Source organism: Oryza sativa, chromosome 8 (genome assembly GCF_034140825.1).
Source record: "Oryza sativa Japonica Group chromosome 8, ASM3414082v1".
In the NCBI taxonomy this organism is placed as follows: Eukaryota; Viridiplantae; Streptophyta; class Magnoliopsida; order Poales; family Poaceae; genus Oryza; species Oryza sativa.
Window position 1 is genome coordinate 7,589,030 of NC_089042.1, and position 16,259 is coordinate 7,605,288.

Below are 16,259 nucleotides of genomic sequence, written 5' to 3' on the forward strand. Positions count from 1 at the left end.
CGGTGCTGAAATTTAATCGGGTACCCAACTCTTCTTGGAGCTTCTTCCAGAAGTGAGACGTGAATTGGCTTCCCCTATCAGATATAATTTTCTTAGGAACGCCATGGAGACTCACGATCCTAGCGAAGTAGAGTTCGGCTAGTTTGTTCCCTCCATAGGTGGTCTTCACAGGAATAAACCGAGCTACCTTGGTTAGTCGATCCACGACTACCCATATAGAATCATACCCGCCCTGGATTTTTGGAAGTCCGGTGATGAAATCGATCCCAATTTCATCCCATTTCCATTCTGGTACTTGTAGAGGTTGGAGAAGTCCGACCGGTCGTTGGTGCTCTTCCTTGACACGCTGGCACACATCACAAAGGGCCACGAACTCTGCAATTTCCCACTTCATACTAACCCACCAGTATTTCTCTTTCAAGTCCAAGTACATCTTCGTGCTGCCAGGATGGATGGAATAGGGACTTTCGTGAGCTTCCTGAAGTATCAACTGTTTAAGTTCCCTGTCGTCTGGAACGCATACCCGATTTTCGTTCCGTAGGGTTCCGTGTTCATCCTCTGTGAAACAAGCGGCTTTACCCTGTTTCATATTCTTGAGGATCCCATGCATATCTGGATCATTCTTCTGAGCCTCGCGGATTTGATCGAGCAAGGTAGGCTTGGCTTCTAGAGTAGCCAAGAATCCATGGCTAACGATGCTTAGGTTCAGGGCTTCCATCTGTTGATTAAGTTCCGGTGGAATGCCACGGACGCCAAGAGTGTTGCAACAGCTTTTTCGACTCAGCACGTCTGCGACCACGTTGGCCTTACCAGGGTGATAGTGGATTCCCACATCATAATCCTTGATGAGCTCTAACCATCTTCTCTGCCGAAGATTCAGATCCGACTGAGTGAAGATGTATTTCAAACTCTTATGATCAGTATATATTTCACAGCGATTCTCAATGAGATAGTGCCGCCAGATCTTTAGAGCATGAACCACAGCGGCTAACTCCAAATCATGGGTAGGGTAGTTGCCTTCATGAGGCCGAAGCTGGCGGGAGGCATAGGCTACCACGTGGCCTTCCTGCGTGAGCACGCACCCCAATCCTTGGCGCGAAGCGTCACAGTACACTAGGAAGTCCTTGCGAGTATCCGGTAAGATTAACACTGGCGAGGAAACCAGCTTTTCTTTGAGAGTTTGGAATGTCTTCTCGCATTGCGGTGTCCACACAAATTTTTCCTCCTTCTTCAGCAACTGTGTCATGGGTTGAGCGATTTTGGAGAAGTTCTCGATGAATCTTCGGTAGTATCCTGCCAAACCCAAAAATCTGCGGACTTGAGTGACTGTCTTGGGTTGCTTCCAGTCAGTGACGGCGGTCACTATTTCAGGGTCCACAGCAACTCCTTTAGCGGATATCACGTGCCCTAAGAATTTGACTTCGGACAACCAGAACTCACACTTGCTAAGCTTGGCATACAATTGATGTTCCCGCAACTTTCCCAACACCAGACGGAGATGCTGCTGATGGTCTTTCTCTGATTGTGAGTATACCAGGATGTCGTCAATGAAAACCACAACAAACTTATCCAAGTATTCCATGAACACTTGGCTGATCCCCTCCTCCTGAGATAGATTTCAGTGGTTGGTTCTGGCTCTCCCAGAGCTCCAATTGAACAAGGAGGCATTTGCTTGCACACACATGCACCCAGTTGCATCAGACTCGCATGACCAGGAGGCAGAGGAAGCCAGAACAAGGCTCATGCTCATCATGCACGCAGAAGCCATTTCTCTCATGCTTTCAGCTGCCAAGCTTCACCCAGCACGGCTTGCGGTTCGCTCCTCCCGTGCGTGCACAGCTCAAGTGAAACCGCCTCATCACTTCCATGTGATCATCCTCCTCCTCAGCTCCCAGAATCCTAGGGGCATAAATAATCTAGCCGTGGCATCTCCATTCGATCACCCTCATCGATCGATCCGCCCGATTTGGTCTGGCCAGCTTTCGTCTTCTGATAGATGGTTGCTTTTATACACCTGAAACTAAGGCAATTAAAGCTTAAGTGTAAGTACAATGCCCCTCTTTGTTTTCCTACATTTTAGCATCTGTTTATGACCATGATGATGATGCATTGCTGCTTTTAAGGTTAAGGTGCACATCGAAAAGATTTGCTACTTGCTTGTAGACAAGAATCGCATAAAATGTAACAATGGTTTCAGAAAGGAAATGCTCATACTAACGAAAGTTTCATGACACAATATTTCAGATCTTTCAAGGAGGAATAAGAATCAACCTGTCAAGTAAAAAGTTTTAATATTTGTATGATCAGAAAGGGCATACACCAACCTAAATTTGCTGTGTAAGAAAGTAGCTAGCTGTGCCAAATCATTGTCACCTCAGTCAGATCTGCCACAAGCACGTACACATATATGTGAAACCGACTAGCTTTCTTGCAGCTGGAAAAACTCCAACGTACAACAGTAAATGATATAATCTCAATATCTAGATATAAAATATCCTTTTTGGAAACTTCTACAACGATAATATATATCGGTTTGTCCTAAAAACTCTTTTTTTGTTCCAACAGGTAAGACTTACAAGTAGCAGAATAGTTTCTACAATATGTGGAAGCTCAAGATTGCCGAGGGAGGACCATGGCTAAAGAGTGGAAACAGTCATGTTGGAAGAGAAACATGGGAATTTGACCCAAATTTTGGAACAAGTGAAGAGCGGGAGGCGGTTGAGGCTGCACGGATAGAGTTCCAGAAGAATAGGTTCAGAACAAGACACACCTCCGATGTTTTGGCTCGCATGCAGGTATAATGAAAACTTAAGTTCAACTATTGCAAAGAGCTTGATTCGTACCTCAAATCAGACCGCAGCAGCATCTGTATAGCTCTATAAGAAACTCACGCCAGTCCTTGTAACACCTGACATTAGCCACAAGCATATGCATTTATAGATGTGTAAACAAGCATGAAACTAATCCTGAAAAACAAAACTAAACAGCAAAGGGAACAGCACAATATGATGTTTAGTATCCATCTGGAATTTTCATTTTTGCAGTTAGCTAAGGCGAACAACTTCAGTATTGATCTACAGAAAGAAAAAGATGGAAACCCCATAAATATTGACACAGCTACAGTATCAGATATACTGAAGAAGGCACTCAGTTATTTCTCAGCCATACAGGCATATGATGGGCACTGGCCAGGGGATTTCCCAGGCCCACTGTTTACCACTGCAACCATGGTAAGATAGTAACATACACAATCAACTTCATGTCTCCTGGGATTACCATCATATCATACATCAAGTTTCCAGCATCAATTCAATTTGACAGGGATCCTTATGTTTGTTTGTTCCAACTGCAGATCATAGTTCTATATGTCACAGAGTCATTAACTATTACACTGTCATCGGAACATCACAAGGAGATCTGTCGATATCTGTACAATCGTCAGGTAACACTCAATAGTTAACAGGAAGTTAATGGCTACTTTTTAAGTAAATACACCTAAAAGATTAATTATATTTCATATAAGATGTGAACAAGACTTAACTCAAAGTTTGTGAACCAGAACATCGATGGAGGATGGGGACTACATGCAGAAGGTGAAAGTTCCATGCTTAGCACAGCTCTCAATTATACTGCTCTGAGACTACTTGGGGAGAATGTTGATGATGGACCAGATATATCCATGCATAAAGCAAGAAAATGGATACATGACCATGGAGGTGCAACAATGATACCGATCTTGGGAAAAGTGTGGCTCTCGGTAACAATACTTTCAGCTGTATCCTAGTTCTATACTCAAATACGTTTTCAGCTAGTAATTTTACTAAGGTGGCTTGGGATCTCAAGTTTCCACAAGTTAGTTTAATTTATCAAATATAATAATTACCTCACCTGAATTAAAGATCTTTCCACCTACAGAAATCAAATGGTTAATACTAGTCAATGAGAACATCAAAATGATTTGGAAAAGCAAGGTTATCAAAAGTATCAAGTATTGTTTTAGTAGTATGTTAGTTATGCAAATTTCATTTGATTATGGGAGTGGATCTTCCACTATCTACATTCCCCTATTGTAAACTGTATATTTAATATTACAGGTGCTTGGAGTTTTTGACTGGTCAGGTGTAAATCCTATTCCCCCAGAATTATTTCTTCTTCCATCTTTCGTTCCTATCCAACCAGGTAAAATTTTCTTCCTTGCTATATGTTCAATTATATTAGCACAGATCTTATCACCAGACTTTGAAATGAAACATGCTAGTTAGAACATATAGATTATGCTTTAGTTCCTGAGGTCAAGTCGTCTTCTGCAATTACTGAGCAAGAAGTCCACAATAAAGCCCCTATTTAGAGAGATATGTTGACAGGAAAATTACAGGTGATCACCATCATCAATGATGAAGTGAACTTCATTAGCATAAAAAGCATTATCAATTCACTCATTAAATGTTGATAATTTTGTATTATTCGATTACTTTATCTTACAGTTGTTCCATCTGTAGAAATAGAGTAGCTATGTAAAATAGAACAAATCAAATATCATTATGGGTGCAATTTTGTTTTTGTATGCAGGACGATTATGGAGTCACTTCCGAATGGCTTTTATTCCCATGTCTTATTTGTATGGAAAAAAGTTTGTCGGTCCTATAACAAGATTGGTTATATCATTAAGGGAAGAGCTACATATTCATCCCTATAAAAAGATTGACTGGAAGGAGGCACGCAAATTATGTGCAAAGGTCAGTTCACTAAACTTAACACATTTCTGCCTCGCACGAGAAATTTAGCGAGGTACTCAGCAACAGGTGCTCGCTAGGCCACCTCAGGAATATTTAGATATAATGCCAACTAATATTATGGTCTATGTATAGACATCTAGATATGTCAGGAATTACTAACATCATATTATCAGCTACTATGAAATAGAGCTAAGATGTGCTCCAATGCTTGCAATATTCGCATGCTTGTTGTAGTTAAATATCAGATTGTTTATCAGAAGATTCAAAGTCCGTATAGCTTGAATCAACTGCAGTAATTTTCTTTCATTGTGAATTCAAATGTAGGAAGATGCCTATAATCCACATATGTGGCTACAAGAGTGCCTATCTGACTGCCTTTATAGTTTTGGTGAGCCGTTTCTTACACGTTGGCCAATTTCCTACATGAGAAAAAGAGCTCTATACCAAATTGCTGAGTTCTTGAAGTATGAAGATGAAAATTCTCAGTATATCTGCATTGGTGCTGCACAGAAGGTAGGAGTTCTTCCTTGTCAAAATGAGACTCATACTTACCCTAGAAATCTCAGAAGAAAAAAAAGCAGTAATAGCTTCTTATTCTCAGTTTCCTTTTAACAGATTGAGAAGCTGAATTACCAACTAGTATTTTTGTCCAAAAGTTTCTCATGAGCCTGCAAATCCTGCATCAACTGCATTCATTTGCTTTACAAGCATCCCCATGAAACAAGAAGTACATAGTACAGAGAACTTGGTTGAAAGTTAAAACTGCATATCTTTAAAAAAAAGGTCGAGACTGAATATGCATGTGCAGAGCGCAGACAAATGCAAAACAAAATAAGACTTTGATATTTAAAATTAATCAATTTTCATGGAGATGCAAAATCTTACACAGATTGTTAAATCGAATACACATTTAGCATATATATAAGGTTTAGCTAAATGTTTATTCTCAGAAAGTGCTTAAAGGTAAATTTCAGGCTTCCTTATACATGCATAGTGAAAGACACTATGTTCAGCAGACTTGTTTTTACAGAATGAGTGCACTTCTGAAAATGCGTGGTAAAATTCTAGCATCATTTACTTCTGAAAATACATGGTAAAACTCTAGCACCAATTTTACCATGTATTTTCATTAATTGAACACTGCACAGTGCACTCATTCCATAATAATGAGCCTGCTGAACATAATTTCTTTTTCTATGCATTTCTTTTGACCTGAATTTTAAGCTCTAGCATGTGAGTGAACATTATTTTGAACAGGCATTATCCATGTTGTGCTGTTGGATTGAAAATCCCAATTCAGATGCATTCAAGCGTCATTTGGCTAGAGTAGCTGATTTTCTATGGGTTGGCGAAGATGGCATGAAAGTTCGGGTAAATATAAGATCAGTTCATTTTATACATCTACATCGGATTGCAATAATTTGTGCGCCAAAATTGGTAAACACAAACCATTGTCCATTCAAAGGTCTGTGCGGGTCAATTATGGGATGTTGCTTTCGCAGTCCAAGCGATATTAGCGTGTAGCATCGCAGAAGAATTTGGAAGTACCCTTAAGAAAGCACATGGTTTCATAAAAACTTCCCAGGTATTTTTGGCCAGAATTGAAATTATATTAGTATCTTTCTCACAACTTACTGCTTAACACTACTAACTTAAATTTTAAGATTATGGACAATCCTTCTGGTGACTTCAGCAGAAAGTACCGTCACATATCTAAAGGAGGATGGGCCTTCCAGGTTGCAGATCAGGGGTGGCAGGTTTCAGATTGCACAGCAGAAGCTCTTAAGGTGCAGATCAAAATTTAAATATTAAGTGAAGAACAAATTAGCGCTACCTGATGCAGACATGGGTCAAGCAGGGTTGATTTTCCATTTCTATTCATCTGTCTAGGTTTAATTGATTCTGATTGATTATTCTCGAAAGTAAAATGAAAACTGAAAACAAGAAAAAGGCATGGGTTGATTTTTCCATTTCTATTCATCTGTCTGGGTTTAATTGATTCTGATCGATTATGCTCGAAAGTAAAACGAAAACTGAAAACAAGAAAAAGGCATGGGTTGATTTTCCAAGTCTATATTCATCTGTCTAGGTTTAATTGATTCTGACTGATAGCTCGAAAGTAAAACCAAAACTGAAAACAAGAAAATGGAGCATGGCACATATGCACCTAAATTCCCCCCAAATCTGGTGTTAATGTCTTTAAGTTTACGATACCATCTGATATCATTATACCATACATGGAAGATGGAGCACACAAATCTACAACAAAGTAATACAGTTTATTGTTTCAGGCTTTGCTACTGCTGTCAAAGTGTTTGTCAGATGGTGCAGATTATCAAATGGAAACCTACTGCTACTTTGACGCGGTGAATGTATTACTCTCGTTACAGGTGATTATTCTGCAGCGCAGACAGTACCACATACTATAGCATATGATTTGGACAGAGTTCACCTTAAAAAAAAATCTACTGCCCAAATAATTCTCTAGTTCCCTAGAACATTAATCATTTATTTTGCTATCCTATCTGTTACTCCCTCTGTCCCAAAAAAAAAGTAGCTATTTTTGGTTATGAAGCCAGAAATAGCTACATTTTTAGGCACAGGGAGTAGCTAGGAAAGTAAGGGCCCTATTCTTGAGGTCAAGTACTATTCATGTCATCACGTGAACGGTGAACAGCACCCATGGGTACTGTAGAAGTCCAAGTTATCATATAAAAGGGACCATGAAACTCCATTGTAATTAAAGCAATGAATAGACAAGAGAAAGGATAGATGTAGAGTAATAAAGATTTGACTGAATTCTATGCAGAACCCAAATGGTGGGTATGGAGCATGGGAGCTAGCTCGCACATATCCATGGATGGAGGTAAATCTGCTCAGCACCTCAACCTAATAACTGTATCAATGCACTAAATAGTGTAACTGTAATGGCCTACGTATGCTACTATCCTCTTTCTTTATTATCCTATTATTTGATTTAGGAATTATATGATTAACGCCACTGCATTCTGTTATTGTTACACATATCTAGAATATACTGTCAGCTCAGAGTTCCAAACATAGAAAAGAAGTGAGAAAATATTAATGTGTTATTCACAGTCACAAGGCATACTTCAGAGCATTAGGACTATCAAAGGTGAAGGAGAGTATGCTATGACTTGCAGAATTCACATTTAGGATACATAAATAAGAGAATATAATGGAAGCAAACTAGCTGAATAAGTTAAATACTTAGATGGCACATAATATCAAGGATTTAAGGAAATTAACGTTAGAGGAGCATGGCAGTAACAAATTATATACATCTGAAGCACTAAATAATGAGAATTTGAATTACGTTTTGCAGATTTTCAACATGACAGAGATATATGCAGACATCATTGTGGAGCATCAGTGAGAATTTTACAATCTTTCTTTCTCAAATTCTCCTATTGCAGAATGCTATAACATGCACACATACTGCAGGTACGTAGAGTGTACCTCATCAGTCATCCAAGCATTGGCATTGTTCCGGGAGAAGTACCCTGGGCATCGGAAAGATGAAATAGATCAATGCATCAGGAAAGCAACAGAATTCATCGAGAAGTTACAGAATGATGATGGATCATGGTCAGCACTCCTTAAAAAAAATACTATAGAAAATTGAAGTACTAATTAAATCTATCAATTAACATAATCCTAGTTACATAGGAGAATGATGGCATTGCTGGCACACTGCCTCTGTTTAGAGTGCTCTTGCCAAAATCTAAGAGACAGTATGCCTAATCCGGTGAAACTAAATGATTCACCAAATCGCCAAACAGAATGGGCTAGATCATCACGTTCTGAGTTGCAACACATATTTCGGATTGACAATGTACTTATGTACAGATAAGAAAACAATGAAAATTGAGATAATATACAGTAGCAAAGCATATTAAGAGAATCAGTTGCCGATAGCATTACTAGTAAAGACTTTTGTATAACAGAAAAAAATAGACTGGATCGAGGTTAAATAAATTCAATGGTACATATTAGATTTTAAAACACTGCTACAAGTAAATGTAATACTGATAGCTGGTTGAGAGATTGGTAATTTGGATTAATATTTTTTTTTCTACAGGTTTGGATCATGGGGTATTTGCTTCACGTATGGAACATGGTTTGCAATAGAGGGTCTGTCAGCCGTGGGGCAGTGTTATGATGACAGCACCTGCATTCGGAAAGCCTGTAAGTTTCTGTTATCAAAGCAACTAACAAATGGTGGATGGGGGGAGAGTCATCTTTCATCCAGAACCAAGGTAACACTCCCGGAATGCTTTATTGTGTCAATCAACTTTAATTTTTGACAGCTTAGATTAAGCATCGGGTTTAGGAAAACTTCTATCTTTCTTTGTCTTGAAATAAATTGAAGACAAACAGATAGCATTTTCTAAGAACTGGTAATCAGGTAATAACACTAGGAGCTAAAATCATCCTTAGATTAATTAGCCGACAGGGTCACTCTAGAAAAAAGGACAAACAAGTAAATGACATGCATTAATTGAAACAAAAACTGAAAAATCAGAAGAGCATGCAATGTCACTGAAAGAAAATGTAATAGCTGATATTTGACTAATTAGAGGCCATCTGCATCTTTTTTTTCCTTTCATAATAATTACAAAACTCCATTATTTACAATATGATTGTTTGAAGTTGGCTTGCATTGCTGTATTTGATTCTTGAGGCTGATTGTGTGCTATTTCAAATCATAAACAGGCATACACAAACCTAGATGGGGAGAAATCACATATAGTCAATACTGCATGGGCAATGTTGGCACTCATGAAAGCTGGACAGGTATTACTTCTCTCAGTAAGAATTTGAAATGGTCAAATTGCAAAGAACGGCAATAGTAATGTGCAGTCAATGTATGTTTAGCCCAGAATAATTCAACCAATTGTGTAGCTTAAAGACTCATATTATATTGGAGTATAATTCAATGCATTTAAGTATTTAACCAACTTTTCTTCTGAGTTCAGGTAGAGAGAGACCCCGCTCCTCTGCACAAAGCAGCAAGACTTATCATGAGCATGCAGCTCAGTGATGGTGACTTTCCACAAGAGGTGACTGCTACATGACATTTGTATTATACAATTTGATGTTAACTCTTGACTTTCCATCGTATAAGAAATTTAAGCATAATGGAACAATTATTAAAGAGATCTGAGTGAAATTTAAAAAAATAATGTTTAAGTTTCCTGCAGAACACCCTAACCAACCTTTCTATTACAGGTTTTGGGCAATAGATGACTCTTGTTATGAGTTGCTTACTAATAATTTACCACTTTTTAGAAATTGTATGGGAAGTTATTTGAAACTAAACAATGAAATCTGTACTGCATTCCCATTATTACCCTTCATATTCTCTAGGAATTGTCCAAATGCTAGCGGGTCATGTAAATAGCCTAAACCCTTAGCACTCAGTGCTGTTCACACTCATTTACTAATAGTTTATTTGTTTTGCTGTAGGAAATGATCGGAAGTTTCTTGAAAAATGGCCCCTTGTGTTATATGGCTTATCGCAATATATTCCCAATATGGGCTCTTGGAGAGTATCAGAAATTAGTATTTCAGAACTATCAGACCTCTAGCATCAAGCAAACAAATATAGCTCCATCTGCTGGCAATGCTGCTCTGAAGAATTCAGCAAGTACAACAGCGCCAACTTGATTTCTTGGCAGAATCAAGCAAACAGTCCAGTGTATTGTAGGTCATGTGAAAGAGTACAAAACTCTAAATCTAGAATCTGCTGTATTGTTTTGGTCGATTTTATGAGATCCTTATGAATTTTTTGTACATTCTTTAGATCTGTGCAAGAACATGTACATCACATTTCACATTTAGGTACTTTGAAAAAGGATAACAAACTTTGCCCCAACTTCCTGGTCCATAAACCTAATTCATAAACTGTTATAGTGATGATACTGTTAACATAAACTTTGGTACTAAATGTATGCTAACACACCTCTTTTTGCTCCAACAGCAGAAAGGCAGCACAGAATTTAACAGAAACCCACAAACTATTCTAGTAATACCAAAAATATGTGTTCAATACAATGCATGAAAGTGAATTCTGAAGGTGAAAAAACACATATAATGTGTTGGGCGTGGCCTGTGGGGTTAGAGGAAAGCAAAGAGTGGTGCACTCCATAATACATCTCGCGTTGCTATGGTGTAGAGGGATCAGGGCCAGACCGTGGCCTCTGACATGGAAAGTGGAGTTGGAGGCCACAACCATAACAGAAACCAGACTTCTCCGGTGCATTTAAAGTTTTAAACAGAAACAATTTAGGGAAAATTAAACTCAGATGCAATTATAACAGAAACTCATCATAGATGGCAAAATAAATCTCTAGCAGGAATATAGCTTGACAGTCACAGATAGACTTTTCCTTCGGTGACTAATCACACATTTCTGAGAAATGAATGAAACTTCATTACAAGGCAACAAATACAGGTTTAAGATAAATCAAGAAATGGACAGGTAAGTAAAACATTTCCCATCTATAATGAAATACGTAACTAAGTAATTCAACTTACTGAAGAACATTCTGGATGTGATGGAGTAATTTTCCGATATGTTTTCTTGTCAATTGTTATTTGGGGAACATGGGAAATGAGATGGAAGTCTTCCCCTGATTTAACAGCACATCTTCTGCTCAACTCAGGACAGCCATTGATCACAATTTTCTTGAGAGAAGTGAAACTTTGAATGAAATCTGGCAGTTTCATTAATCCATTGCAATTTCCAATACCAAAATATTGAAGAGAGGTAGCAGCAGAAATAAAGCTCCCTGGAAAACAGACTAGCTTCGGAAGCCCAACAAGCTGGAGCACATCAAGGCAAGCCAGGCCACCCATGGCTTCTGAAGGTTCCAACAAATCCAGCTCATGGCAATTATTAATCGATAATGTTTGAAGTGTGGAGAGTTGATTCATGGTCGAGGGTAGAGTAGCCAACTTTGGACAGTTGAAGATGTAGAGCTTTCGGAGGGAAGTTAGACTACCAAATCCATTTGTCAATGATGATAACTCAGCACATGAATTTAAGAACAGAAATGTCAGTGAAGTCAAACTACAAAATCCATCATGTTCTGATAAATACTTATTCTTCAGTGTGAGGCACAAGAATCTAAGGCTTATAAGTCTATGCACGTCCTTTGGCATCTTCTCTAATTGGTCGCACCGACTAAGTTGCAGTGTTTGCAAGTTCACCAACTTACATAGGGAATTCGGTAAGAACTTAATTTTCCCATTCCATTGTAGATCCAGGTACCTTAAGTGCTTAAGATTTCCAATTGAACTCGGTAGCTCATCAAAATCAACGTCAGAAAAAATAAGAACACGCAGGAGTGTAAAGGTTGACAAGAAGTTGTCAAGAAAAGCTTTAGTCATGGTCCCATTGTTATCAATGCTTGCAAATGTCCTTGCCTTGTTTGCCTTTCTCAGGTGCTTAGGAAATTCAATCTCTGTTGAGAAGTCCTTGCGATCCCACACAAGGTGCCTAACCTTTTCAGATAAATCTTTACTTTCACAATTAACAATAGCATGCTCCTTATGGCACACAAACATCGCAAGATTATGAACAAGATCATGCATTTTACAACTTTGAATTGAGCCATTATAAATAACATAATGGTCTTGGAAAAGAGATCTTTGATCCAGTTCATTAAAGTATTGTCCTCCAATAGTTTCTATTTCATCTCCTTCTCTGGTTTTATGCAATAACCCTAGTGCCATCCAGAACATAATTAAAAGCTCTCTCAAAATCACGTAGTCTTTTGGAAAAACAGATAGGCAAGAGAAGCATGCCTTAAGATGAGGTGGAAGTGCATCATAACTCAATTTTAAGGCTGGCAATATATCGCATTTATTTTGCTCAATATTCCACAGATTTGCATCCTTAATACGCAACCACTCCTTAACATCCTGTTTACCAAACAGTACAGACCCCAATGTCTTAGCTGCCAAGGGAACACCGTGGCATTTCTCCACAATACATTTGCCAATTTCTAACAAGAGTGTGTCCTTTTTTTCCTCATCTCTGAATGCATAGCGAATAAATACCTGCATACATTCATCAAATGAAAGCTCTGGCACATAGTATGGCTCCAACGTCTTCACCACCGACGCAACATTCATATTACGTGTGGTAACTACAACAACACTTCCTCTTCCACCACTAGATAGGAGGTTTTTAAGTTGTTCCCAGTCATTAACATTATCACTCCATATGTCATCGAGAACTAGTAAATATTTGTTTTCCTGTAAAAACCCACGAAGCTTGTTTTGTAGCGTTTGCAGGCTCAGTTGTTTGTTGCTTTCACCTGTATCTGACTGGATTATGTCATCCAGTATCTTCTTTAGATCAAATACATTAGATACGCAAGCCCATAAGTTCTTCTCAAACATTTTCTTTATCCTCATATCATTGTACACTAGTTTGGCCAGTGCAGTTTTCCCTATGCCTCCTAAACCAACAATAGGAAGCACAGAAAAAGCATATGCATCCGCAGCACTCAGTATGATTTCAACAATCTTGTTTTTCGCTTCGTCTCTACCAACAATGTCTAACTCATTGATGAAGGAATGTGTTTCCCTGGTATTGCTACTGAAAAATTGCGTATCTATGATCTCCTCTGTTAATGCAAACTCCCTTCTGTTAGCTGCTATCTCATCAAGCTTTTGACGAACTACTGTTATCTTATGGCTCAATTCGAATGGGTAAACAAGCTGCCGACTGACCCCAGCATAGAAACCATTATGAACCTTTTGCTCCAAATCTTTGGTGGCCACATCATCCAGAACATCATCAATGTCGTAGACGACATCCTTTAAATCTTCCAGCCACACTTTAAGAGCACAAGAAGTAGACTGCTTGCGCTCTGCATCTTTAAGAACACCACAGATGGACTTCAGAGATCTTTCCAACTTCCTCACTTCTTTCTTGAAATTCCACGCTGATTTAATCTCGCTGGCAGCACAAAAGGCCGCTTTTCCAAGAACGGAGATTGCAAAACTCGATAGATGCACCTCAGCCATATTTTGCTTGGCAACTGCACGATAGCAAGAGCATCAAAACAAACATCCATGAGAGGAAATCTGATGTCATAATACTATTACTTTTTTTTAATTAAAAAGAAAAGAACCCCACATTACAATACATTAATCAGTAAAACCTAGCATGATTTAAGATTTAAGATCCTGGTAAAATCAGACTCACGGAACTAATCACATAAATGGATGCCAGATGAAGACGGCTGCAAGCCCTACATTGCAATCAATCCAATCCACCTGTGGGGATTGGAGTGGATCTAAGCTCAAAATTAACCTTAACAAACAAGCAAAGTCCAGGACACGCACCAAAACCCACCGCTTCCTTTGCCCCCCTCCCGTTCAAGACGGACGCGTCAGATCACCGAGCACCGCCGCGTGGCAGGAAGACGACGAGAGGGGCGGCCTGCAGTGACGCCCTCGGGTTTTTGGCTCCGCACAGCTTCTTCGGCCTCACGCGGTGGGTGGGGGGTGCGGTGGGCGGTGAGCGGCGGCGACGTCAGCTAGGTCAAACCGCAGCGGCCAGCGGCGGTTTTTTTTCCTTTCCCCTTTGGCTTCGCTGGCGTAGAGCACCGGCGTCCGGCTGGTCGCCGGCGAGGTTGCCAATGCCGGTATTCGTCTTCTCCGAGTGTGGGTGGTAGCAAAATGGGCAAGATTAACTTTGTTTTTCACTTTAAATATCTTGGTTGAGCTACAGTTGAAAGCTTGAATTATTTTAAGAAAATAAATAGAACAACCAAAAATAATTTATAGATGCTGTAATTTAAAAATCCAAAATTAACCTAATACATTTTTGTTTTTGCAAGACTTAGTTTAAATTTAATATTTAGACTTTGGTTGTGGCTAACAAGCCAACTTATATAGTAATCGGAGATAAACCTATTGTACGAGAGGGATATGAGTGATGGTCTGAGAGTATGAGCCAAGTAGATTTTTTTTTCTCCCATCGGATAGCCTATTAAGCCAAAGAAAAAGCCAAATTTTGAATTTTCAAAATTAAGATTGATTTTAAGATATTTTTTTAACGTAGTTTCTTTTTCAGCATTGGCTTTTATATCACCGAGAACACATATATAAAAGTTTTACCTACAAATTCATTTTTATTTTCTAATAAATTGTTTTGGCTTATTAGAAAAAAGCCAAACAATGGGGCCCTTTGTGAATGGAAGAAAGAAGAGAGATCGTTTGACTTAAATTTGGAGTTGATTCTTGCTTTAAAATTTATTTAGTTATTTTTTTAGGGTGAGTTTAGTTTATTTAGCACCTTACTAATTTGGGCAATAATTTTCTCTTGATAATGTATGACCTCGATTAGTAATGTATGAAACATCTTCGTATGTCCCCACAAATAGGGCAACAAAATTCATCTAAGTCTTTCAAGCTAAAATCTTAGTCATCTTAGACATTATTTTTTATTTACTAACAAGGTATAAGAAACAAATAAATACAAATGATGAAGGTATAAATACAAATGATGAAGGTGAAAACAACTGTAAAATATATATATATATATATATAATTTTATTATTGGAGTATGTATCAAATATGTTTTCCTTTCCAGTAACTCATTGCATCAATTGCTTATATGTATATAGCCACATTATTGTAAAATGTACAACAACTCTTAAATATATTATCGGATGTGAACTAGGTTTTATAAACTCAAAAATATAAACCATATAGACATAAAAGTCTTATATTTGTTGAATGTAAAAAAAATTCCTACATAACGTGTTAACATAAAAGTCGATGTAGCATTGTCATTAAACTTACATCAACTAGCACGTGAAACCAAACCCGTCGGTCTCTTCCTCCTCTTATTCCTCAGTCATCACTATTTGAAGTCGGCATTTCGATTCTCATCCTCAGTCTCTCCGGTCATCATCATCGGCCGCACAGCAAAACCACCGTATCATGACCTTGCAGGCGCCATGTCCAACCGGTCAGAAGAGAGAGGGGGTTCTCTTCCATCATAGCCGATATGGGAGACGATTTTGTTCAGATTCTTCAAGGCATCCTCGAACGCTTCGCGGATCTCGTGTTCGCTTCCTACTCTTCTCCGACGAGCTACCGATTGTGCTGGGCTTCTTTGCCGATCATGATCGACACTGCTGCTACAAAAATTCAAAAAGGTAAAATTCCATTTTCTAAAAAAAATAGTAGATGAACACCTATTCTTTTATGAGCATTAGCTACAACTTACACCTATCACAAAACAACTCGTTGCAAAAAGGGGAGAGACCAAAACTTGATTGCTCAATGCAAGAGGGAAGGATTGCAATGCTCCCATTTGTACGTAATCCTAATAAAAATAAGAAAACACAAGAAAGGAAATTTTCAAGTTCTCCTTTTCTTTTTCTTTGGAGCAATATAATTCTCTCTCTCTCTCTCTCTTTTTTTGGCACCGCTTTCTACCTCCTCTACTCCTCTTCTTTTTAGCGAAGCAAA

The 16,259-nt window shown here is 38.6% G+C and overlaps 1 protein-coding gene and 1 pseudogene across 3 annotated transcripts; one reads left to right on the forward strand and one right to left on the reverse strand.

Moving 5' to 3' along the window:
* Positions 1-1,933: 1,933 nt before the first annotated feature.
* Positions 1,934-10,635, forward strand: LOC4344966 (cycloartenol Synthase). 3 transcript variants are annotated; one of them, XM_066303582.1, is made up of 20 exons: positions 1,935-2,042; positions 2,245-2,458; positions 2,566-2,795; positions 3,045-3,230; positions 3,353-3,442; positions 3,560-3,757; positions 4,095-4,179; positions 4,570-4,736; positions 5,061-5,249; positions 5,994-6,107; positions 6,202-6,321; positions 6,401-6,523; positions 7,028-7,126; positions 7,546-7,602; positions 8,083-8,129; positions 8,202-8,345; positions 8,839-9,016; positions 9,474-9,554; positions 9,737-9,820; positions 10,227-10,635. In XM_066303582.1, the coding sequence occupies exons 3-20, from the start codon at positions 2,601-2,603 to the stop codon at positions 10,425-10,427; spliced, it is 2,358 nt and encodes a 785-aa protein (XP_066159679.1). In that variant the 5' UTR covers positions 1,935-2,042; positions 2,245-2,458; positions 2,566-2,600; the 3' UTR covers positions 10,428-10,635. The 3 variants fall into 3 exon arrangements, with proteins under 3 accessions (XP_015650957.1, XP_066159679.1, XP_066159680.1); XM_066303583.1 differs by having other exon boundaries at positions 2,245-2,450; XM_015795471.3 differs by lacking the exon at positions 2,245-2,458 and having other exon boundaries at positions 1,934-2,042.
* LOC9270784 (putative disease resistance protein RGA1) lies at positions 8,043-14,453 on the reverse strand (annotated as a pseudogene).
* Between the last annotated feature and the right edge of the window lie 1,806 nt (positions 14,454-16,259).